General features: G+C 40.1%; 1 protein-coding gene across 2 annotated transcripts; it reads right to left on the bottom strand.

Annotated features, from left to right (window-relative positions):
• Positions 1-536: 536 nt before the first annotated feature.
• On the bottom strand, positions 537-23,807 carry ELOVL1 (ELOVL fatty acid elongase 1). Of its 2 annotated transcripts, none has more exons than XM_032218283.1 (9): positions 23,648-23,807; positions 16,385-16,473; positions 15,065-15,132; positions 7,971-8,161; positions 7,017-7,097; positions 6,745-6,801; positions 6,271-6,376; positions 3,492-3,628; positions 537-1,604 (listed from the first exon to the last, which is right to left on the bottom strand). In XM_032218283.1, the coding sequence occupies exons 3-9, from the start codon at positions 15,108-15,110 to the stop codon at positions 1,359-1,361; spliced, it is 864 nt and encodes a 287-aa protein (XP_032074174.1). In that variant the 5' UTR covers positions 15,111-15,132; positions 16,385-16,473; positions 23,648-23,807; the 3' UTR covers positions 537-1,358. The 2 variants fall into 2 exon arrangements, with proteins under 2 accessions (XP_032074174.1, XP_032074175.1); XM_032218284.1 differs by lacking the exon at positions 23,648-23,807 and adding an exon at positions 23,134-23,595.
• Positions 23,808-25,729: the final 1,922 nt, after the last annotated feature.

The raw sequence follows: 25,729 nt of genomic DNA, 5'->3' as shown, positions 1-25,729 counted from the left end.
ACCAAGGACTACAGGTCTTTTCAAGCCCAGGAGGATAATGCCCAGCAGCTGGAGCTTCAACAAGATTCTAAGCCAGTGCAAAAGGAAAGCATCTGGCCTGAAGGAATGTCCATATAAGAAGAGAAAGAAATTAACACTGTCCTGCCTGGAATAGCAGACAGGACAAGCAGGAGTCAAGGACTTAAATGCTGTATTAAACTTTGAAGGAAGGTATTCTATGGACCAGAAAACTAGTAAAATTTGAATTCCTGTGTTCTTGAGCAGAAATAATCTGATACTTGACACCATGCACTGTAGATGAGCCAGAACATAGCCACCACTCTATTGCAACGGTTCACAGGACTTTGATTTCAGTTTTTCAGCTCCTCTCATCTAGTAAACCAACTTTAAGTAAGATACCAATTCACTGCGAGAAGCAGTAGTCATTGGAACTGAAAAACAATACTAACATACTACTTACAGTAAAGTTGTTCTTTTCACACATCAGGCCCAACCAAACAATCATCAAGGCCTTGAAATCAAGAACAGAATGACTATTCTCTTTCTATCCATTTATTTCTGTGAATACAAATGGAAAATTCAGGAGGGATATACCTCCTCTTGAGAAGTCCTCCCCAAATTTAGATAATAGGGAGCCTCTGTTCTTCGGGAAAGATTCAATAATGTTTTAAAAGGCACACAGAGCAATGGCATACAAGCTGGACAACAGGGTCCTATTTCTTTTCCCTGGGCCTCAGTGCAATAAGAGCTTGCAGTCATCAAGCCATGTGGAGATTGAAGTCCAGAGTTATTGCTAAGGTCCTGGGATCAAAGCAGCCAAAGCTGAGGAGCAATGCCAAAAGAGGAATACAGCCAAGGCAGTAAGACTTGCCTAGTAGTACCCCATCTGCACACAGAGCAGGAAAAATTATCTCCAGGAGGAATTATTTCCCACCCCCAGCAAAAAGGGACTACTTACATTCAAGTAGGAAAGGATTAGGAATGGCAGAATACCAACGGTAAATAAACAGAATTAATAAATGACAACACAAACGTAGGGAGAGCAAAGGAACAAAAATCCCCACCTAGATCACATTGTGTACGTAGAATTAAGTGGATAAATGTGTCCCATCTGTCAGGGTTCTGCTTTGGTCCAGCTCTGAAGGGAGCCCAGCCCAGGGCAGACATAGGCACTTTGGAGGCCTTGGGCTGGATTCAGCACCGACAGCCCAGGCAGCCTGTCTCCTTTGGGGAAAGATGAAAGCGAGGCAACGAGGGAAACAGGGCAGTTGGGAAGGTGGTTTGGAACTGCAAGATAACAGTCTGTAGGCACTTGATCTGGTTAAGAAGCCCAGATATGGGGCTAATTGAATCCACCCCTAGTTGGCTTTGACTTTTCCATTAGCAATGGCACCATTCTCGTGGAAGCCGTTTTGCTGAGGTTGTGCCATTAACTTGGGTAGACGCTTGCCTTTGGTATATGACTGGTACCAGAAGTTGGAGAAGAGAATGAAGAAGATAACTCCATAAATCCAGATGAGGTGGATGAAGATTGGGAACTGATATTTGCAGTCAGGCATGAAGTAGTACTGGGAGATGTGGATGGAGACAATCACAAACTGCAGCTAAAAAGAGAAACAAGGCACTGATGAAATAAATAAAGATGACAGTTGGAGCTTCTACTCACAGGTACCGTGTTTTCCCGAAAGTAAGACAGGGTCTTATTTTCTTTTGCCCCACGAAATATGGCCTTGGGCTTATTATAGGGGGAGGGCTTATTATTTTCTGGGGCAGGCAAGAAGTGAGGTGTGCCTTTTATCTTTCCAGCTCCGTCGCGCTCCTCGCCATTGTGTCCAGGGAAGCCACTGGTAAAAAAACCCTTCTCGTGAGTTCAATCAAACTTCTTGAACTCGCGAGGAAGGGGTTTTTTTTTACCAGGGGCTTCCCTGGACACAATGGCGAGGACCATGACGGAACGCCACCCACCTCGCCCCAATGGTAAAGGCAGCCTGCCTGGTTCCCTTCCCCACCGTCCATTTAGTGAGAGGTGGCAGGGGGTGGGGGAGAAGCGAGGCCGGCCTCTTACCTGTCCAGCCCCGTTGTGTTCCTCGCTATTGTGGCCAGGGAAGCCGCTGGTAAAAAAGGAACCCTTCTTGCGAGTTCTATCAAATTTCTTGACCTTGTGAGAAGGGGTTTTTTTAATCAGGGGCTTCCCTGGACACAATGGCAAGGACCGCGATGGAGCCGGAAAGGTAAGAGGCACGCCTCGTGGCCCAACACCTCCCACCCCGCCCCAATGGTAAAGGGAGCCTGCCTGCTTCCCTTTCCCGACGTCCCTTTAGCGAGGGGTAGCAGAGGGGGGGGAGAAGCGAGATGCGTGTCCTACTGCTACCAGAGGCTGACAGCTCCGCTGCGTTCCTTGTCATTTTGTCCAGGGAAGCCCCTTGTAAAAAAAACCTCACCAGTTGAACTCATAGCGGGGAATGCGACGGAGCCAGAAAGGTAAGAGGCGCGCCTCAGGGCCCAACATCTCCCCCCCCCCCAATGGTTACAGCTGCCTGCCTGCTTCCCTTCCCTGCTGTTCCTTTAAAAAGCAACGGGTAGCAGCAAGGAACACAGCGGAGCTGTGCCAGGGCATCATGAGGCTGGGAGGCGCGCGATCGGGGAGTGGAACAGCCGCCCAGCAAACCCACTCTCCAGCTGGGCACAACGCCGCTTACTGACCTAGCGGTATCCCAAAGGCGCCAAGCAACACGAGCACCTTTGCTCCCCCCCCCCCATTCCCATAGCTTGGTGCCTTCGGGATACCGCTAGGTTGGGGGGGTTGTCAAGGGGGCTTATTTTGGGGGGTGTTATATTTTTGCCCACCTGAAAAATATGGCATGGCCTTACTTTCAAGACATGTCATATTTTCAGGAAACACGATAATGATGGATAATCCTTGGAAGAAAAGGGAAAACTCAAAATAGGCAACAAATATAAAATTAATGTATTTTTCGGAGTATAAGACGTACCGGAGTAGAAGGCGCATCAAGATTTTGAAGACGCAAATTTTTTTTAAAAAGTTTTTGTACTCTGCAGACCTCTCAAAAACGTTTTTTTTTTGGTCAAAAAAGGGCATGAATAGCCTTTAAGAGGCTTATAGAGTGCTCCTGGGGCTGGGGGCAAAACTGGGCAAAAATCGGCCCATTTTTCGCTCATTTCTGCCTTCCCCAGCTCCCAGGAGCACTCTGAAAGCTTCCTAAAGCTATGCCCGGCCATTTTGGTGAAGGGGGCAGTGGTTCGGGAGGCAAAAAATGCTGTATTCAGTGTATAAGACCCACCCACATTTTCAGCCTCTTTTTTGAGGGAAAAAGATGCATCTTATACTCTGAAAAATATGGTAGGTTACCAAGTTTCTGTAATTAGCTATTCAAAAGAAACAGAATCAGATGAAATGACCAAAAATAGTTTGTACAACTGAATAAAAAATGCTGGCATAATTTGCCTATCTTTTTCCCTTTGTTACTTACCAGTTGAATGGCAGTGATGTGCTTCTTCCACCAGAGGTACTTTTGGAAAGCAGGTCCTGCAGCTGAGAGTGCATAATAGAAGTACATCACAACATGTACCATACAGTTCACCATAGCATGGAAGGAGCCCATTCCTCCTGTACAGTAACAGAGAAAAAGAGAAAGGTGAGGATAAATGAAATAACTAGACCTTAGAGTCTATATCAGGGGTGTCAAATTCAATTTCATTGAGGGCCACATCAGGATTGAGTTTGACCTCGAAGGGCTGTGTGTGTGTGTGGCCGTGGCCATTGGGTGTGTGGTCATGGTGGGTGTTGACACAGGACCACACCTCTGCAGACATGGTATTATAAACTTATAAAAATAGGGAAATGTACATTTCTGTGATTTTTTTAAAATACTTACTTGATCTACTTGATCACCTTTTGAGAGAGACCAGATCAAGAAAGTGATTCCCTAGGATGACTAGAACTATAAATTATTAACATACACTATAGTAGCAGAATTCTGCAAGCCTGAAAGGTAAAATATTTTACTTTTCTTCCCTTTTATAACCTTCTGAGTCAAGGATGGCCTCCTGGAGCACTCCGGAGGCCCTGTTTTGGACCTGGAAGGCCTCTTGGACATCCCAGAAGCCCCATTTTGGGTCAGGAAGGCCTCCTGGAGAACTCCAAAGGCCAAAAGCAGTTGTGGGGGGGGGGTTGCCCGTTCCCATCCCACACCCTATTTTTGCTAACAAAGGCACCGCAAGCCAGTCCCTTGCTTTTTCCAGACCGGCCCCATGGGTCAGATGCAGGCTATGGACCTTGAGTTTGACACCCCTGGTTTATATAAATATTAGAAAAACAAAGAAAATTCATTTGGGGCACATGGGATCAAAATGGTATGAAATAAAAATGCCAGTAATTTGTATTCAGTACATACAGTCAAAAATTTTTTGCTTGTTATTAGTGTTACATGTAAGTGTATCCTAGCTTAGGACATTCAAGTGTTTTATTTCTGAAAAGATAAAACTAAATATCCACCAAAATACATTCTCAACACTTGAAACAGAGCCAATGGAACATGCAGATTCTGAAAATTAAAACAATTGGTTAAATATATTGGACTGACTCATGGGGACCTTGTTTATAGATATGCCATTGAGACAGCTAGAATAAACAGAATGAATATATAAATAAATAAAACCAGTTTCCCATGGTGTTTGCTTATTTGTGGAACTCGCTGTCCTGAGATTACTGGGTTTTTTTCTTTTTGGGGTAACTCTTAGAGATAGCATTCAAACTACTTTAATGAGAAAGGTTCACTTGGTCATTTTTAATTCTTCTTTTAACGGTTAAATGTATTTTGTAATATCATTAAGTATAAGGTTCTATTTGTTTTAGATCTTTAGACCATTTTAAAATATTTTTAATATTCTGGATTTGATATTGCATTGTTGCATATTTATTAATAGTAGATTAGTTTGGAAGAATATTTATTGTTTATTTATTTATGAGAATCTTATCATGCCCTTTCTTCGTGAGCTCAAAGTTAAGGTATTAGGATATTCAATTTTTGCTGGAACCACCGTGTGAAACAAATTGGGCTAAGAGATAGTGACTGGCCAAAAGTCACCAAGTGAACTTTCATGGTTAAAGACAGGTTTAACCCTAGGACTCTAGTCTAGAACGTTAAGCATACACTAACTTTATTTTAGTCTAGAAAAGCAACATAAAATATCTTAAATAGGAATGCTAAAATATTTGATGATATAATATTCTGTTTGACTTTTCTATAACTATTTACCATATGCCTAACTATTATACTGATATTTGTAGAAAAATTCTAGCATTCTGTGATATATGTGTGACTTTTTCTAAAAAAAAATATTCATTATACACATACACACACATGCATGCATGCATACACACGAATACACACACCGATCTTTCACCTGGAAACATTTATTTATTTATTTATTTAATTTATTTATTTATTTATTTATTTATTTATTAGACTTATATACCGCTTCATAGGGCTTTCAACCCTCTCTAAGCGGTTTACAAATTTTTTTTTAGCAAATTGAGTCAGCAACTTGCCCTCACAGTCTGGGTCCTCATTTCACCCACCTCGGAAGGATGGAAGGCTGAGTCGACCTTGAGCTGGTGAGATTTGAACCACTGAACTGCAGATCTCAGTCAGCTGAAGTGGCCTGCAGTACTGCACCCTAACCACTGCGCCACCTCGGCTCTTTTAACATGATAATTAAACACTGGAAATAGCATTAGCAGTAGCACTTAGACTTATATACAGCCTCATAGTGGTTTACAGCCCTCTCTAAGCAATTTACAGAGTCAGCATATGGCCCCAACAATCTGGGTCCCCATTTTACCAACCTCAGAAGGATGGAAGGCTGAGTCAACCTCTTCAAATACTCGCAATAGCTAAGACTTTAATGATGACAGGAAAATAAAAGAAGAAAGATTTTATTTTAAAATCTACATATATCAAAACAGAAAGGTTTGAAAACATCCAGGACTTCTACTATCCAAACATGACTTTAATAAAGGAAGCAGATGAGGGCAGATAGTTGAAAGTCTAAGACTGTCTTGTTGTTCCTATAATATCTTGGATAGATATATGTTCAAGTACATATGCCTATAATGAGAACACACATATACTGCATGTATTCATGAGATACCATATTATAAAAAGGCATATATGAAAATAATTATGGATACAAATTTTTCAAATCTTGGAATCAAGTTCTGGAGTAAATCCCCCATTAAAATCTCACCTGGACCAAATTTCACACCCCACCACCAGCTCCAGGGTAGCACTGAATGGTGGAAAACATGCAGAAAGGTCACTTGTTCATTCTTTTTTCTTAGGATAAAGATCACCTGGAAACAACAATGCAATGTAGGTTTCAGGTTTTGGCTAGTAGCATATTTACACCTGATCCATTTATACCAAATCTAAATTAGAGAAAAAAGACCACAATGCAGTCTTCAAAATATGGCCGTCAAGTTAGACAATCTTTTAAATATAACTGTATTTATCAGAAAGTATATAGCCTGACCCACCCAGAACATCCTGCTGCATAAATGCAGCAAAGTATGCAAAGAATGACCACTATAATTTTATAAGAATATAAATGCTGGAAGAATAAGTAAACTTGAGTGGCCACCATCTAAAGATACTGGGTGAAAATCACCTATGCTTTAACTACAAAAATAGGATCAATCATCAGAAGTTCAGAGTCACTTACTGTATCCATCAGCTCAATGATTTTAGAGAAAATGAAGATCCATGCCACACGCACCATCTAGAGACAAGGCAAAAGTTAAACATCCTAGCCATCAAAAAATTAAAATCCCATTTTTCCCTCTACTTTTCTCTCCCTTTATAGTCTCCCTTCTCAACATTCTTTTTAGAACACTTTCACCAAAGGCTGTAAAGAAAACACAACTTATAAGAGAAACATAAGAGTACAGGGAGAATGAAGGGAGGACAAGACAGGAAAATGAAAAACAAGCTTACCCGAAGAGCCGTAGGATCCTGGGATGTATCAACAGGGTCACATCTCCATGTATAACCAGTTAGCCAGCCTGACATTAAAAACTACAAACAAAAAAACTATTAGAAATTATCATTCCCAGACCTCTTCTTCATTAAAACTACATTCCAACAACATCACAGTTCATAACAGCTTTCTTTTCTAGGTCTCATATGCTGAGCACGGTCAGACCAAACTTTACAAAATTTTCAAATAAATATCAATGCACTTAATAACTAATATCCACGTCTTTTTATATTTTTAGTGAAGCAATGTTTTTATATATTATACTGCTACAATGCAAGTATTACACTTATTTTGCATCAACACCAAAGTAGGTTTTTAAGATATAATTGTCATGTACTATACTTATCTCATTGAATGACACTGATATAATTTTGAAAAAAAATGAAATATCAGTAATAACATTGTATTTGTCCATATCAAGACAAATCCCATATGTTATTCTACTTGGGAAAAATGTGCATTCACAGTGAAACATAAAAGGATTCAGAGAAATAATTCAGCATAACAGGTGGTAAAAATACATGACCTTGTATAATAGTAGCCTAATAGTAAAAATTCTGCTGTCTAATTTACAAAATGAGGCTGTAAGATTGCCTATTAATAATCATTTACTTTTACAATGTCATTTGTATCATTCCTAGTACAAAAAATTCAAAATTCATGGAAATAAGCCCTCTGTATCGCATCAAATTTTAATGCCTACTATCTCAAATATAAAACAAACACTCTCATTTTGAGAAAACATTTTTAATAAGTTTGAAGTACCTGAAATGTTCTGTTGAACTGAATCTTTACTTATTTGTATGTCTTACTGTAACTTTGAATTTGAACTTTTATGTCTTAGACCTTGAAACTGATGTTGGAGAGTCAGTGTAAGCTACAGATAAAATTTAATACAGGGAGAAGCTTACCTCATAAACAATGTAAACTGATAGTGCCATCAAAAAAGAATTATAAAGTATCATGAACTTCTTAAGGTTCAGAGGTTTCCTGTTGGCCATGAGCCGTGGCCCCAGTGATAATACAAAATAGGCATAACCCAGTAAGATAGCGGTCAGAGGCCAAGGAGAATCCATAAGTGGATATGAAGCAATCCGGGGGTCTGTGGAAAATATATAAATATATATATGTAAGGATCCTGCAACACATTAAATCTTTTGTTATCAGTATCCAATGTACCTGGAGTAGATGGTTTTTAGGGATATTTAAATGGTATTAAAAAGAGTTGTGAATCCTTTTGAAATTTGAATATTTCTGCATAAATATAACCTAAAACATGATTGCTTATCCACACAGGTACTAAAACTAGATAAGAGAAAACCAAGTTAAACAAATGTCAAAAACATTATACTTGTTCATTGATTTTTTGAACTTCCCTGAGGCTGGTGATTGGAGCTATTTTCTACAAGGAGGGAGTCAGAGAGACTACAGTAGGGGCCCTTTAACTCCATTTCATTTGAATTTCCCTGAGGCTGGTGATTGGAGCTGCTGGCTACAAGGGGGAGTCAGAGAGACAAAAAGGACTAGGTAACCCACGTGCCTAACGGTGCGCAAATCATATCTATAAACCAAAATAGCAATAATACATTCTGGATTAGTGTGCTTGAGATTGTGATTTTATTTTATTCAAAATGACCGACTTAGTTCAATGTAATAGCTGTTTTGCACCTGTCTTTTGCAGTACTCTTTTCAAATTGGGATAATGTCCCCTTTGTAAACAAATTACTAGTCTACATAGATAGATTACCTATCTAGAATCTCTAATCTGTGCTCTCCAAGCAGAAATTAGGTGCCCAATTCGGCCATTCCACATTATGGAGATGCCACTCTATCAGCCTCCTCTACCGCAAAGATCCTACAGGAGAAGAGAAGTCTGGACAACCGTGGGATCTGGCAGAGTGAGAGCTGTGAACCATAAACACAAAGCTTTTGCTGTGACCCAGTATAACAGATATAGCGCCCTTGCTGACCTTAATGGGGACACTAAAGAGACAGGTCAAGGTAGTTGTGATAATGATGACTCAAATAAGCAGGGGATCGTGATGCAAAATGAAGAACTTTCTTTGGAAAGGTGAAATGGGGACCCAGGTATCACACATCAGTCGCACAAGAAGATCAAGGTATGTAAAAAGAGAAGTCACCTTCTGGTTGGTGATTCAATCATAAGAGATGTAAATTTAGGAAAGGCTATGGAGGTTTTAAAAGAGGTCAGGTGTCTGCCAGGAGCTACTGCCAGCAGAGACAAGAGGCATATTCTTAAGATAGTCAAGAATGCAAGTAAGGACTGTGATGTTGATGCTATTATACATCTTGGCACAAATGATCTGTCTCAAAAAGATGTACTTTCTGTGAAGAATGATTTCCAGAGCTTGAGGTATGTTAGTAGTGTAGGTTACAGGCTTATCTTTTCAGAGGTTATACCAGTATATAAAGAACAAAAAGGGAAGAGCCAGCGTGTAGCAGAGTTTAATGTGTAGCTAAAGGAGTGGTGTAAAAGGGAAGGCTTTGGTTTTATTAGTCATGATTCCTGCAGTTGGTCCAATAAAAAACTGTACAAAAGAGATGGTTTGCACCCATCCAAGAAAGGGACTGAATTACTTGGCATTAAATTCACAGATTTTCTGGATAAACATTTAAACTGAACAGCGGGACAGAGAATTAATTAATACAGAACATTTCTGTCCCCAGCAATCTGAAACTCATAGGGTTATCAGTGCATGTAACATATATGTTTGTGCAGGTAAGATTATCACTCCTGCTGTCAAGCAAAACCAAGCATTTAATAGTGCCATACCATGTGCATGAATCATACAAGTGGCAAGAAAATAGGGGCAGTCAGGCATAACACAGGTTATGTAGACAGTAAACACTGAATCAATCAAAATGGACTCAAATGTCTATACACCAATGCACAGAGTATGAGGAATAAACAGGGTGAATTAGAAATTCAAGTAAATGAGGGCAGATACGATATTGTTGCCATTACAGAAACTTGGTGGGATGAAACCCACAAATGGAACATATAGCTAGAAGGATTCAAATTATTTAAAAGAAATAGACCAAATAAAAGAGGGGGTGGAGTTGCACTATATATAAGAAATAACTACCTCTCTACAGAAATAGAGCACAACAATGATGAGAACTATCTTGAATGCATTTGGGTCAATATTAAAGGTTGGGGGGGAAATGACATTGCTATAGGTCTATAGTACAGGCCACCCAACCAAGCAGAGGAAGTAGATGAACTTTTTGCTAGTCAGTTAACTAAGGTATGTAGGAAGCACACCACAATAGTAGTGGGGGATTTTAATTACCCTGACATCAACTGGGAAACAAACTCTGCACCAGAAGATCCAATAGGTTCCTAACGAACCTAGCAGACAATTTTGTTTCCCAAAAAGTAGAGAAGGGAACAAGGGGATCAGCCATCTTGGACTTAATTCTCACTAACAGAGAGGAAATGATAGAAGGTGTTGAAGCCACAGGAACCCTGGGGGCAAGTGACCAGGCAATATTGGAATTCAACATTATGCAAACACAAGTAGTAGAACAAAGTCAAACTAGAATCTTGGATTTTAAGAGAGCTAATTTCAATACACTTAGAGAGAGCTTGGGAAGAATTCCATGGATGAGAATCCTCAAGGAGAAAGCAATTCAAGAAGCTTGGGAAATTTTGAAAAATGAGATTACAAAAGCTCAGTCTAGCATAATACCAATGAAGAAGAAAAATAACAGCTCCCAAAAGAAACCAGCATGGCTGCATAAAGAACTCTCTGACAAATTGAAAGACAAAAAAGTTAAGTATAAAAAGTGGAAAGAGGGGGACAAAACTAAAGCAGAATATCAGCAAACAGCCTGAGCCTGTAAAGATGAAGTAAGGAAAGCTAAGGCTCACAATGAAGAAAGCCTTGCCACAAAAGTAAAAAATAACAAAAAAAAAAAGCTTATTCTAACATGTTAAAAGCAAGAAAAAGGTTAAGGAAACAATTGGTCCATTGCTGGGAAAAAGTGGCAAGAAGGTGACAAGCAATAGGGAGACTCATTAACTCATTTTTTGCATATATCTTTACACAAAGGGATAAAACAGACCAAACTATCAAAAACAGCACCACAAAAATCAGATTAGGAACACAAATTGAAATAGGGAAGAAAATGGTAAATGAGCACCTGTCTACCCTAGACAAGTTCAAATCACCAGGACCGGACGGATTACACGCCAGGGTTCTGAAGGAACTGACAGATGAGATTTCAGAACCAATGAACTATATCTTTCAAAGATCCTGGAGCACTGGGGAACTTCCAGAGGACTGGAAAAGCGCTGATGTGGTTCCCATCTTCAAAAAAGGAAAAAAAATAGATCCAGGAAACTATAGACCTATCAGCCTGACCTCAATACCAGGAAAGATTCTGGAAAAGATAATCAAGAAACAAATTAGCGAACACCTAGAAGTAAACAAAGTAATAGCCATAAGCCAACATGGGTTTGTTAAAAACAGATCATGCCAGACTAATCTTATTGCATTCTTTGAAAAAGTGACAAAACTAGTGGACCAGAGGAATGGCATGGATATAGTTTACTTGGACTTTAGTACAGCATTTGATAAGGTACACCATAACCTACTACTAGATAAAGTAGAATGTGGACAGCATCACCACCAGATGGATTCGTAACTGACTGACCTACCGCACTCAACGTGTAATCCTCAATGGAACTGCATCTACATGGAGGGAAGTATTCAGTGGAATACCCCAAGGCTCTGTTTTAGGCCCAGTACTCTTCAACATCTTCATCAATGATTTGGATGAGGGAATAAATGGGGAACTCATCAAATTTGCAGATGACACCAAGCTGGCAGGAATAGCCAACACTCCAGAAGACAGGCTAAAGATACAGGAGGATCTTGACAAACTTTAACATTGGGCACTATCTAATAAAATGAAATTCAATGGTGAAGAGAGTAAGGTTCTACATTTAGGCAAGAAAAAGAAACGCACAGGTACAGTATAGGTGGTATCTTCCTCAATAGTAGTAACTGTTGGTTCCACCACAAAACCGCGGTAGACGAAAGCGCGCTCGACGAAAGCCCGTACCTGACGTCATCACAGCGCGACGAAAACATCACGCTGTGAGCGGTAAAGTTAAAATTACCCTAACCCCCCCAAACCTAACCCTAAACCTAACCCTAACCCTTAACCTAACCCTAAACCTAACCCTAAACCTAACGCTAAACCTAACGCTAACCCTTAACCTAACCCTAAACCTAACCCTAACGCTTAACGTAACCCTAAACCTAACCCTAACCCTTAACCTAACCCTTACCTTTACGTGAATCGGCTTGCTTTAAAAGCGCTTTTTAAAGCGCCCTTTTTTCTCCACGGTCGTATTTGTCGCGCTGATGACGTCAGGTACGCGCTTTAATCGGGCACGCTTTAGTGGACCGCGGTTTTGTCGTGCCACGGTAACTGTGAGAGGGATCTTGGAGTCCTAGTGGACAACCATTTAAATATGAGCCAGCAGTGTGCAGCAGCTGCCAAAAAAGCCAACACAGTCCTAGGCTACATAAACAGAGGGATAGAATCAAGATCACGTGAAGTGTTAATACCACTTTATAATGCCTTGGTAAGGCCACACCTGGAATACTGCATTCAGTTTTGGTCACCACGATATAGAAAAGATGTTGAGACTCTAGAAAGAGTGCAGAGAAGAGCAACAAAGATGATTAGGGGACTGGAGACTAAAATATATGAAGAACGGTTGCAGGAACTGGGTATGTCTAGTTTAATGAAAAGAAGGACTAGGGGAGACATGATAGCAGTGTTCCAATATCTCAGGGGTTGCCATAAAGAAGAGGGAGTCAAACTATTCTCCAAGGCACCTGAGGGTAGAACAAGAAGCAATGGGTGGAAACTAATCAAGGAGAGAAGCAACTAAGAACTGAGGAGAAATTTCCCGACAGTTAGGACAATTAATCAGTGGAACAGCTTGCCTCCAGAAGTTGTGAATGTCCCAACACGGGAAGTCTTTATGAAGATATTGGATAGCCATTTGTCTGGAACGGTATAGGGTTTCCTGCGTAGGTAGGGGGTTAGACTAGAAGACCTGCAAGGTCCCTTCCAACTCTGCTATTCTATTGTATTTTATTTATTGAGGAAAATGATCCAAAGCTACATATTTATATGTGGCAAAAGTATGTGAACTTTTTAAGGATTCATTTCAGGGGGAAATTAGAGTCAGGCATTTCAGTCAATGAGATAATAATCAGGTGTAAAGATAGGAATTCTTGCCTATTGAAAGAACAGAACTCTGGATATTCACTATCAAAGTCTGATCTTCACAACACAGGAATGTGGAAATGTGATATGGATCAAACAAAGGGGGTATCTGAGAACCTCCAAAAAATAGTTGTTGATGCTCACCAGGCTAAAAGAGATTACCAAACTTTCCAAAGAGTTTGGACTCCACCAGTCCTTTGTCAGACAATATGGACACTGTCATTGTACTAATGGAAGTAGTTCATTACCACTGTTACCCTCCACAGGAATGTTCAACTAGCCCAGTTCACACTAAAAGCAAAGTGTCTAATATGCCAATAGATCTCAAAAACTCAAGAGTATTGTCTAACAAACTAAATGTCAGCATTCGTAAGACCAGAAAACTCCGGACAGCCACTACAGTAGACAGTTCCAAAGAGATTGCTTTGATGCAACTAATGGTAGACTACAATTTCTTGCTATGCAGTTTTTGCCAAGGGAAGGCCAAACTTATATTCTCATCTGGACAACTAGCCAAAGATCTTGTGCCAGTGCTGGTTCAAGGGTGTAGGACTAATAGTGCCAGCTCCGGCCATTACAAAGATTTGCTTTTTTAGAACGATTCAGAAGGAGGGACAGTGTTGGTTCCCTCTATGATTTGGCACCCGGGACAAGTACCTATCAGCCTTAGCCTAAAGATGACCCTATCTTGTACTGTGCTACTTAGCTGTCACCTCCTTTTTTGTCTGCTAATTGTTCAGGTTGGATTGTTCCATTATTTTGTTCATGGATATTTCAAGAAGAGATGTTGCCCACAGAATGGGCCAGGACCGATCTAGTATGATTTTTTTTTTAAACCAACACAATTTTCCTATGTCATTTCATGGCTTCATTTTTCTACACATAATACATATATTTTGGCCAGAAAGTTGTTTTAATTTCCACAGAGAAATAGTGTGCAAGGATATAACCGTTACTCTCCAAAAAGAATGTTGTTGCTCATCTATAGTTTGCGAAAGACCATATGGATAATCCAAAAGGCTACTGGAAGAATGTTCTATGGTGAAATGAGACTAAAAAAGAACTTTTGGGCTTGAATAAAAAGTATTAAGTTTTGCAAAAGACAAATGCTTCTTTCTACCCTAAGAACCTTATCCCATGTATGAAATATGGTGCTGATAATACCACAGTTTGGGCTTACTTTGCTGACTATGGTTTGCCATCATTGATGGAATTTTGAATTCTGAATTGTACTGGCAAATTCTACAGGAAAATGTCAGGGCATATGCATGTATGTATATGTAGAGGAAGCGGTCAGGCAGCAAGACAGCAACCCAAAAACCCAATCATACAACCCAAAAATGGTTAGAGCAGAAGAAAGTTAATGTTTTGGAATGGTTGAGCCAAAGTCTTGAATTTAAGCCTGTAGAAATATTGTGAAAGGCCTAAAGTGAGCAGTTCATGCAAGGGAGCCCACTTAGATACTTAAGTTGGAGCTGTTCGATAAAGAGGAATGGGCTAAATTCATCCAAGACAATATACAGAACTGATGAACAATTATGGGAAAAATTTACTGGTAGTTATTGCTGCTCAAGGGGAATACTCCAATTATTGAAATACTGAAAGCAAAACCTTTGGATCATCTTCCTCAGTAAATTCAATTATCAGCCTAAACCTGTTTCCTTTTGGGGGAGGAAAAGGAATAAAAACAAAACAAAAAATAGTTTTAGTCATTCGGCTAAGATCTGCTCACCTGCTCCCTTCATGAAGTCTCGATACCTGTTCACCAACACATCCATGGTAACAGTATTAGTAGCTGTTCTGCATAAGAAGTGAAAGTGTTAGTCAGTGCACTAGAACTGGACAACCTGCAAATCATACTTTTATTTGGATGCAATTAATGAATAGTTCTGTTTATTACCCAATTCTCAACAAACATAATTATTTTTGGGATGAAATAAATGATTTAATTCTTGTTTTTGCTGAACACACCTAGGATATTTTTCTATGAATGATTTTGATAGTGCCAGTAGCAAGTACTGACAAATAAAAAAAAGTACCAGTGAAACAAAGCTATTCAGATACATTCAGTCTGGAGCTGGCATGCCCAACCCTGTGGGCCACATGCAGTCCTGAACAGCTAGTAATGTGGCTGAAGACAATTTATTTTCACCCAGGCAAGTGAAAAGGTTGGACACACCTGGTCTACAGGAAGCAGCTCCAAAGTCTCATTTAACCTTCAGGATAAACAATTGGTGCCCGCATGTGTTATACAAGTCACATGACCTTCTCAAGAAGGAACAGTAGGCTTAGGGTGGGTTTTATCTATACTGCAATTGATACATTTGAAACTGCAGCCCAAATTATTATTTGTGGATTAGGGGTTACATCTCTCAGACCAAACTGACTGCATGCAGAAAATATTTTCTAGCTGAGTAATAAAAGACACCCAAAAACAATTTAGACAACTTGGCTCCTTCAATGAAAAAAAAATGAAGTACTGAATGTTTCCAAACTAAACACCATTTTTTAAAGAGGGGTGAACAGAAAATAATACATGCTATATAAATGGAACTATATGTTACCTTAGACGTTGAAGCAGTAAGTCCAAAATAAAAAATGCTACTTTTACTTTCTGAAATTTATTTTGTTGATCAACCAAACAGGTTATAAATCAGAACAACAAAGGCTTTCAGGACAGCATGTTAATAACTACTCTAACATGACTAAAATATATATTTAAGTAGCCAACCTTAGAAATACGACATGCAGAATAAGAAAAATCACAAGTCATTTTCTAAAATATTATTTTTGATATAGTGACTCAACTTAGAAAGATGCCAAGAAAGACTAACATATCCAAGCAGAATACAGATAATTCAAAATAAGCTGTTACTGATGGAAAAGGGACTGACAGTATCAGTATACATCATGCAACAAGACCAAACAAGGCAATTTAGAACAGCCTCACTTTAAGAGGATCCAGTCTTTTTTTTTTAAAGAATTTCTAAGGGAATGAACAGTGAAAGATGAAGACAAGCTTAGGACTAAGAAAAAAAATTGGAGGGCATACCAGGTGTCTGGTGGTGTTAAGTTGCCAATTGTTCTTGGCTTCTCTGGGTTTCAGAAATTTGTCAGGCAAACCAGGAAGAACAGACAATCCTGAAAGTACAACAGAGACAGATTAAGATAAACAGACCACATCAATTATATGTAGTTCTTTCCTGTCTATCATTATACTGTACATAGGAATATACTCTGACAGTGAAGCTAAGATGGAAGTACAAATAATACTGCTTCAAAATATCTAAAGCAGGCATGCCCAATCTTTTGGCTTGCCTGGGCCACATTGAATGAAGAATTGTCTTAGCCACATATAAAATATATAAAATAGATAATATATATAAATGCACATAATAATGTTGTGGATTACAATGTACAGCATTACTAGCTGTCCAGGACCACATGTGGCCCATAGGTTGTGGGTTGGACATGCCTGCTCTAAAGTATAATATCTATATGAAAGGAAGACTTAACTTTTCCCCCTGAAACAATTTACCTCATCATAGATTTGGTGTGAATATGGGAAATGAAACTAGGTTTTTTTCTGTCCAAACATTCATGATTCATCCATGTAGTTTTCTTGGAAGGTTATGAAATTCCATTAAATTAAGATACATTTTTTAAATCTCCCATCCTATTCATTCCCACGTGGTCCCTATACCTGGCTACAATGCAATGCAAACTCTCCCCACTATTCAAATCATGGCAATTGCTGTTGAAATGATGTGGAGGAATATGGAGGTTTCTTAAAGAGAAACCAAGTTTCCTATCTTTCTGTCTAATCATCTGTACTCCACTGAAGCAATAGGGCAAAACGTAAGCAACTGAGCTGGGCAATAGGAAATGGCTATTCGTTGACTCACTGGTGTATACTGCAAGAGTTTACCGTTTATGAATAACAGCTGAGCATAGCACACGAGAGACCCATATTGCACAAATACTGCAGGCATATTAGTTCCTCAAGAGGTTAAGGAAGCAGAACTTATATGCTTTTGTATTTAATAGGAAAATGATTACCATATATCAGTAATAAGTATTCCCAACATTCATTTTCCCACTGGATATTCTGTACTATAATGTACATTTCCCTGCTTATAGAAGATTACGTGAGCATCTCTGTTCAAAGGGTAAGATTTAATCAGGTCTAAATAATTCTTTTTTTACTTAGTACAGAGAGAGGGGGGAGCAATGAAGTGTCCAATACACTTTCCTGCACAATCAGTAGAATACAGAGATGGAGCAGTCATTGTCTCCACATGGGCTCAACCTGCTCAGCCTGTTTGGGAGCTGGAGGGAATTCTGCTCAGCATTCTGCCACATAAGCAGCCCAGCCCCAGAGTCTAGTGTATGGTGCAATTGTGCCATACAAACACCCAGATCAAGAATACATCACAGTTCTTTAAATAAACTAGAAAATGCAACTGAAATCTGCGATATTCTCAAAATCCTACTCCTATACACTATGGGGCCATATATTATCCGGATATCATTCTGCCCTGGCACCAGTGAATACCAAAGCATTGAACAGGTCAGACTGGAACAGTGTGGTAGGAATTTTCACTAGCAACATTCTAAAGATTGCTAAAATGGCTTTAAAATTGAAAGGCCTCCCCCACCCCTCACTGGTTTGACAAGAAAAATATTTTAGTTGACATCTGCTCACTAAAATTAAACTGCCATCAACTTTAGGTAGAAGAAATAATGTAACAGAGTTTTAGTGCTATAAGAATTCAAACCATGAGGGTAAAAAGAATCAGGAAATCATCCCTCCTCCCATCACATGCAATAAAGCAGATCTGAATATCTACATAGGATCACATTCACTATGCATTTTCCAATTGGAATCACAGAAATGTTAATTGGAAATACATATTGAAATAAAGCTCAGTTGTGCATCTATTATTGTAATCTAATACCCAAATTCCAGTTCCACCCACCTGTACAAACAGTATTCTGGCAAAATTGTAACATGACACATCAAACCCCTAGCTTGGCCGCACCTCCAACTCACTGACATTCTGAAATCAACAGCACAAAACCCCACACCCACATGAGTTGCTTGCATAGAATTGTTGTGCCTGGTACTACCACGCACATAGATGCAGAGAAGGATCTCTCAATAGCATATTGATGCATAGAGATGGAGGAGGGGATTCTATGCTTGCCCTGCCAAGTGAGGCTGTGCAGAACATCCAGATCAGTAGGGAAAATACCCTTGAAATGGAGGACAACACTGAAAACAGAAGTTCCAACACCAATTTTATATTCAGAGCATTATACTCACCACAAACCATACATGCTAATTTCCAATAGTTCAACTGTATTAGATAGCTACTTCTTTTAGAATAAGTAATAGTTTTTTAAAATAATTTTTTTCCCTAGTTCAGTGAAGTACCATACGGTAGGCTACACTAAAACAGAACTGCCTTAACAGTACAAATAGATTGCAAAGGGGCCGTTATGGTTCTAACAATCATATAAAATTATAGAATCTAAAGCTTGTAATAGATGAACAAACTGATCAAGTCAAAAGATTTAGTATAGAGCTGCCCTTTGAAAGACTGTTTTGTCCAAAGGGAGAAGTAAATGGACTCTATTTCAATCATATTCTCCTCTGGAACCTACACTATTAACAGTTCTTAGTAAGTCATAGCTCCCCACATTGAGATGCCAGGTTAAATCCTTTCAAATCTCCCGCAGGCCACATTTTGATCATGTTGGTGACATCTAGTGAGATAGGCCCAGAAAGGGGATCTAAAATATATTTTTGTGAAGGAGCCAAAAACATTTCCAATTCAGTAAAATGTAATAATATTTCAATAAAAATAAGCGATAAGCTATTATTTGCAATTATAATCAGGTCAAACTATCAAATATGAGCAAGAACCACTAGTGTTGGCTTACTATCAGAAACCAAACTACTCTTATTTATTTCTATTTGTTTATTTGTATCCCACCTTTATAGATTTGAAAATATGTCAAAGCAGCAAATATATCCAACACACCTTCCTCCTATTTTCTTCAGAGCAGCAACCCTGTAAGGTGAGTTTGGCTGAGAGTGAGTGACTGGCCCAAGGTCATGCAGCTTGTTGTCATGGCTAAGGCAACACTTCAACTCATGGTTTCTTCCTTTCTAGCCTGGTGCCTTAACAACTAGCCCAAACTGGCTTTTATTTTAACTTCAAGAGTCTTTACTAAACTTTAGTATAGCAGCAACTATTGCTACACCCTGCCACCCCTTCTCCAGGTAGAAATCACAGAGATTGTGTCAATAATAAAAGTCACATGTGTTTCCTCAGTGATAATCCAGAATTGAGCAGGCAGTGATCCTACCTGCCTTAAGGCAAACATTTCATTGTAATTGAACTGCTACTGGTCCTGCAATTAAAATGTTTCAGTCCTCAAAACACTGAGGTCTCTTTTTAAGTTAATGTTTTGGACAGGAGAAAGAATACGTAAAAGCCATTCACTAACTTCATCCCATTTATTCACCTCCTGTAAAACTAAATCCTAGGCAATATCTAAATCCACCTAATTCCTTGTGGAATTAATAGAAGGCTGCAATATTTAGAAAGCCATCTAAAACATTGTATATAAACATAATGCATATTGGCAGTTTTCTACTAATGACAGGTCCAGGACAATTAAAAGTAGGACAGCCAAAATGGGATAGTCGTATGAGTCTTTCATGGGTAGGTTGAAAAAAATGCATCTGCTCCAGGTAACCAGCAAAGCATAAGCCATAGTTAGACTGAGAGATGGATTTAGTACCTAAACAATTGATAAAATCTCTAATATACATAGAATATTTTTCTGCTTTTATTTACCAGCATGCCAAGGATTCTGACAACAAACTATTTGACCACATAATCTCCTAGACAAGCATTCGTGGCTTTCCTTAATCATTTACAGTTCAAGTACATGCTAGGATGTATACATTCATATGGTAGGTGGTTTCAACTATTAAGGAAATATCCTCTATGAGATACCCTCACAGATTTATTTTACAGAATTCAATGGCTCCAAAATCTGCACTTGGACAATCTCCCAAACCAGTTGAGAGTTCCCCAGTGAATACTACACAATTACAAACATCAAATATTAGATGCATACATTAATCTGCTGTTTACATAAAACAGAATTTAACTTTTTGTCAAAAGACTGTAACATAGCTATCAGCTGAATTTTTATTTTTCTGAATTTTCAGAAAGTCACGAACAGATGCAAGTTACATTTTACATCTACTGTTCTCCATAGGTCCCCCATACTGCCATGTTTTGCTTTTATTTTTCATACAGTATAAACAAATGAGGAAAAAATATATCAATTTTTCCCTGCCCATAGATTTCCATGGCTTTTATTACTACTATTTCAATAGGCTCCTACATGCTACAGCATTGTAAATTAATAAAGGGATTGGAAGAAGCACATTTCCCCAACTTCATCTGTTTCAGAATGGTGAAGGAGGAAATGGTGATAGGGCATATTAGAATGAAATAGCTGGAACTGTATTCAAAACTATTTAACAGCAATATATGTTTATATCAATATTAGACCGACTGGTGAACAGTGTCTTCTTTTATAGAATGGTGAAATTTATAATGCAAGATGCATAACTTAAGTTTAGTGGAAAAGAAATTAATGGAAATAGTGGAAGACTTTAAATCATTATTTAAATTATTTAAAATACAAACTTGATTTTCATTTCCCTGAAATACTGTTGCCATAGAATACAACTTCTTTGATGTAATTGAGGTGTCAGCTAAGCACAGTAATGTGCCCTCCAGCACAACTACATTCCACATACTCAGCTCTTGTCAGGAATCAGCCATACAAGGTGGGCAACACAAGTTTATAGGCCACCTCAATCAGAAGTAATTTTTTGTATCAGGAAGAAAACTGACTGGATATCTTCTCGCACAATCCATTCACCCATAATCGGATATCTTCATGAAACTTTAATAACTCTAAATGCAGGATGAATGCAGCCCAGCAAAGAAAAAAGTTGCTATTGTGCTTAGTTGGGACTTTGGGTGAATGTAAAATAGTTCTAACAAATCAATAGCAATGACATACTCAATTTTAAATATTGCATTTATTGTGAGGTCAGATTTAAATATCTTCTCTCTAACTGAGCATACAACTGTCTTGATATACAACTGAAATAAAGTAGAACAATCTATGACACCTCTGTCTATTGAATCTAAAAATATAAGATTTGATTATATATTTAATTCACATACATTTTTATCAGGTCTCACTATTCCTAATGTACATAAAAAGGAATTAACTTTGGAACAGAAGGTTCCTCTAACTTTGTATGACGGAGAGAATAGAAATTTAAGCAGACCAAAACAGAGGAAAAAAATTAAACATTCTACAAATATTTTGCTTACAACCTTTTAAAAACTCACAAAGAAACATGTGTATTTGATTTTGATATAGGAAATGTTGTTATATCTAAATGTAAGCTTCATAAATATGTTTAATACAGAAAGTTAAAAAAAGTTAAAAATGCAAAAATTTCCAATAAATTTTTCATGAGCCTGAGATTCCCCCCCCCCCCAAATTCCAACAGCAGCATCAGCCTACTAAGAAGGGAGTAGCCCTTTTGCTCTGTTCCAATGAAAATAGTGTTGCAATAAAAATTAATTATTATGCATGTAACAAGTACATCCATTATGGGATAACTTTTCTGTACCTTGATCAGATATGATGAAGAGTCTCTACTCCATAAAGGTTGTGACATAAAATATTGTTAATCTTTATAGTATCTCAGAAAATTTTCAGCACTGTAATTTGAAGGAATCAACGGGTAATGACTTGCCAAGCAATTTAACACAGCTGGTAGCATGCATATAGATATGAGAGATTACTGACCGTTGCAAATTCTTGCCAAATGCATGTCTCAGTAGTTGTTGGTTTTTTGTTCTAATGAAATTCTGTTTTTGTTATGTTTGATGCTCAGAACATATTACATAGATGTGCAGCCATAATAAATCATTTCCTTACTTCCTTATCCCTATCCTTGAGAACAACAATTAGATTGAGGTTTTGTCTTATCATCATATATTTGAAAAGAAAACAAAGATGGAAGGGGAGCAGATGATTAACTTCCTTCTGTCCCTTTCTAACTGCATGGTGAGCTATAAACTATTGCTTACACATTCTGATATTGCTACTCCAACCCATCTACTTTTACTTAAGAATTTGTGCAACCACAGAAGATTGTGCACAATAACTTACAGCAGGCACAATACAAGTTTGACCATTTCTCCTGAAGAAACGGTTGTTCCTTTTTAGAATTAATCCTACTTTGGGAAATGATTTTTCTAAGGATAGCAAACAAGGATGAAGAAGAAGGGGGGGGGAGAAGAAAAGGATGTACAAGAAATGGTTAAATTCAACTTCAGCATTCACATAAAGGAGGGAACCTAAAGGAAGTCTATGATGCCCCAGCACCAAACCCAAATCCCTATGCTTTCAACAGCTACATATCAACGTTAGATTGCTTTATTTATTATCAGATTGCAAGATTACAAAAGCCTCCCCTAATGTCACACTGACGTCAGAAGCCCTTGAGTTTGTGTACGCTGAGGGGGAAGAGGGGGAATCTCGCTTAGCAACTGTGCCTCCTTCCCTTCTTCTACGGTTCGACAGTTTTGCCTCAGATTAATCCGTCAGAAAGACCGGTGCGAATAGTGGCCTTTCCCCAACTCGCTTCAGTTTCTCCGGCCCCGTTTCTCTTAACGAACATACTTTCGGCCTCTTCTGAAGCAGCATCCCGTAGTCATCGTCTTCCCCGCCGCCGCCTCTCGCTCCCATTTTTTTCAACTCATTGCGGTAAGCGAACCCGTGCCAGACGACTTCCGAGAAAGGAAACAGCCTCTTTGCCCAGCTCCCGTTGCTTTCAAGCAGAAATGCTCCCGCCTCTTAAAAAGGCTCGGGGAGCTCTGCTCCTGTCAAGTCGGCCTGCGTCACGCGCGCTGCAGGCAGGCGGGAGAGGAAATCACTTCCCCGCCGGCTGAGCGAAAAGGGGGAAGAAGGGGAAAAAAAAAAAGCTCCCGGGTACGCGGAGGGGGAGAATGCGGCGAGATCGGTCCCAAGTCCGCATCGGATAGGGTGTGGCAGGTGGGGAATGCAAGAACGGGGAGGGAGGCAGCCGCCTGAAGTCAGACGGGATACGCGGCTGTCTCTTGCAGGCCCCGAAAAGCCGCCTAAAAAGTGTCGAGAAATCTCCCCCCCCCTCCCTTCCCTGCACGACCGCACTCACCCGCCAGTGGCTCGGACAAACGGGAGGAAAGCGGCGCGTCCCTGAGAGCGGCTCGAGCACGTCTTCCTTCTCGGTGGACCCGCTTCGGAGTCACCCCAGAGTTAAAGGGGGCCGCCCCGAGCGTTCCTCTGCCGGCGATTGGCAGAGCCACGCTGACTATAATTTACCTCACTGAGGAGGAGCCAGTGGTTGGCCTGCCCCGGAGGGGAGCGCCCTGACAGGTTGATAGGCCAAAAGCTCCCGGCGGGTGGTGCATGGTGGGGAGGCCGCGCTGCCGATTGGAGGGAGGTTTCTGTCGGCTTCTTCGCCGAGTGTCGGCCAGGCTCCGGGGGAGGGCTGGGAGAGACCTGTCTGACTTTGGAATTGGCTCGCGAGAGTTCTTGGTCCACCACGCCATTCTGGGCCGTTTGGGTGGAAGTGTGATGGGAGCTGTGCATGGGGACCCGTGGAATAAACGTTTCCCGTCCTGACATTTCAAACAATTGCCTTCTCAGCTCTGGTTGAAATCCTACCTCACAGCCTGCCCCTAAACATTACTTTGTCTAAAAATAGCTTTAAAATAATAAATTTTGTATTATTCAATAATAATAATTAGCTGTCCATTCTCTAATAGTAGGTAGATAAATGGGATGTTGATGATGTGCCATTAAGTTGTAACAACCACGTCGATTTAATCTTGGATGATATGCCCCAACTCCGGCCTACAGGTCTTTAATCCATTGCCTCTGAGTCCATCCACCTTACCATTGGCCATTCTTTTCTTGCATCTTACCCAATATTACAACCTTCTGAGAGGCATGCCTTGACATATTGGATCCAAAGTATGATCATTTGAGTCATCCAACTGGATGATTTGTTCAATGATCTTTGATTTCTTGGATGCCTGCTGTGTTCTCAGGATTCTTAAACACCAACACCAAAATACTGATACTCTTTTGTTCTGACCCCCTCCTTGCTTGTTCACAAACAACAGCCAGACAGAACTTCAAAGGAAATATCTTTATCAGTCCCGGCTCAAGCTGGCTGCGAGCCCAAAATAAACATAGATAAAGTCTCTGGCAAAAAGTTACACAGCAAATGCAAAAACAAAACTCTTACAGAAAGCAAATCACTTATCCAAATGCCTCTTTGAATCATGAACACTAACTCGAACAGGAACGGAACTGAACTCACGAACAACATTGACTTCTGCCACTAAGGCGTGGCACCATCAGTCTTTTATCCACAGGAGGAGATCCTTAACGAGCCCCAGCTGCATTGTTATCCTGCATCCCGAAACAACTCACAGGTTTCTGCTGAGTCAACCAACACTATCCCCCACTGCAGGGTCCTTCCCCCGGGTCTGACAGTCCGGATGCGGTCAGAATGGGTTGTCCATAAGATGACCCGCACTCATCTCCGGTGTTTCCTCCTTCGTAAATCCCAAATACCTGCAGGAACATTCCCCTTGATCCAATGCTCCCCAGGTATTGGGTGGCCACCACGTCTCCTCCCGCCCTGCGCGGCGTCGACACCCCGTCCAGGGTCCTCCACCCTCTCCAAGGCCAACCCACCAGCCCCCGTGCTGTCGGAGTCTGGCTGCAGCTCTAACAGCTCTGGCTGAGCCCTAACACCCTGTCCAAGGTCCTCCACCTCCTCCAAGGCCAACTCATATGACCCCTCGCCGTCGGAGTCTGGCGGCACCTCCACCAACTCCTTCGCCTCTGCAGCCAGGCATCTATCCGGAGGCACAAGTGGACCAACACGTCAAACGTCGGTGGCCTGTCCACCCTCACCAGTTCATCTTGCAAGGCATCAGACAATCCATCTTGGAAAGTGTCCATCAGAGCTGGTTCATTCCACGCTGAATCCTGGCTACGCAGCCTGAATTCACTTACATAGTCTTGCAATGAACCACTCCCCTGCTGCAGTGACTTCAGACGTCTGGTTGATGTTTCCCCCTTAATAGGATCCTCAAACATACGTTTAAAGTATTGACAAAAACCCTGGAAGTCATCCAACAAAGGGCTCGGCTGAGTTAACAAGGGGGTAGCCCAATGGGCAGCTGTGCCTGAGAGCAAACTGATAATAAATCCCACCTTC

This window comes from Thamnophis elegans, chromosome 5 (assembly GCF_009769535.1).
Source record: "Thamnophis elegans isolate rThaEle1 chromosome 5, rThaEle1.pri, whole genome shotgun sequence".
NCBI classification, from domain to species: domain Eukaryota; kingdom Metazoa; phylum Chordata; class Lepidosauria; order Squamata; family Colubridae; genus Thamnophis; species Thamnophis elegans.
Note: the sequence above shows the minus strand (reverse complement) of the source record. Positions and strands in the feature narration are given on the sequence as shown.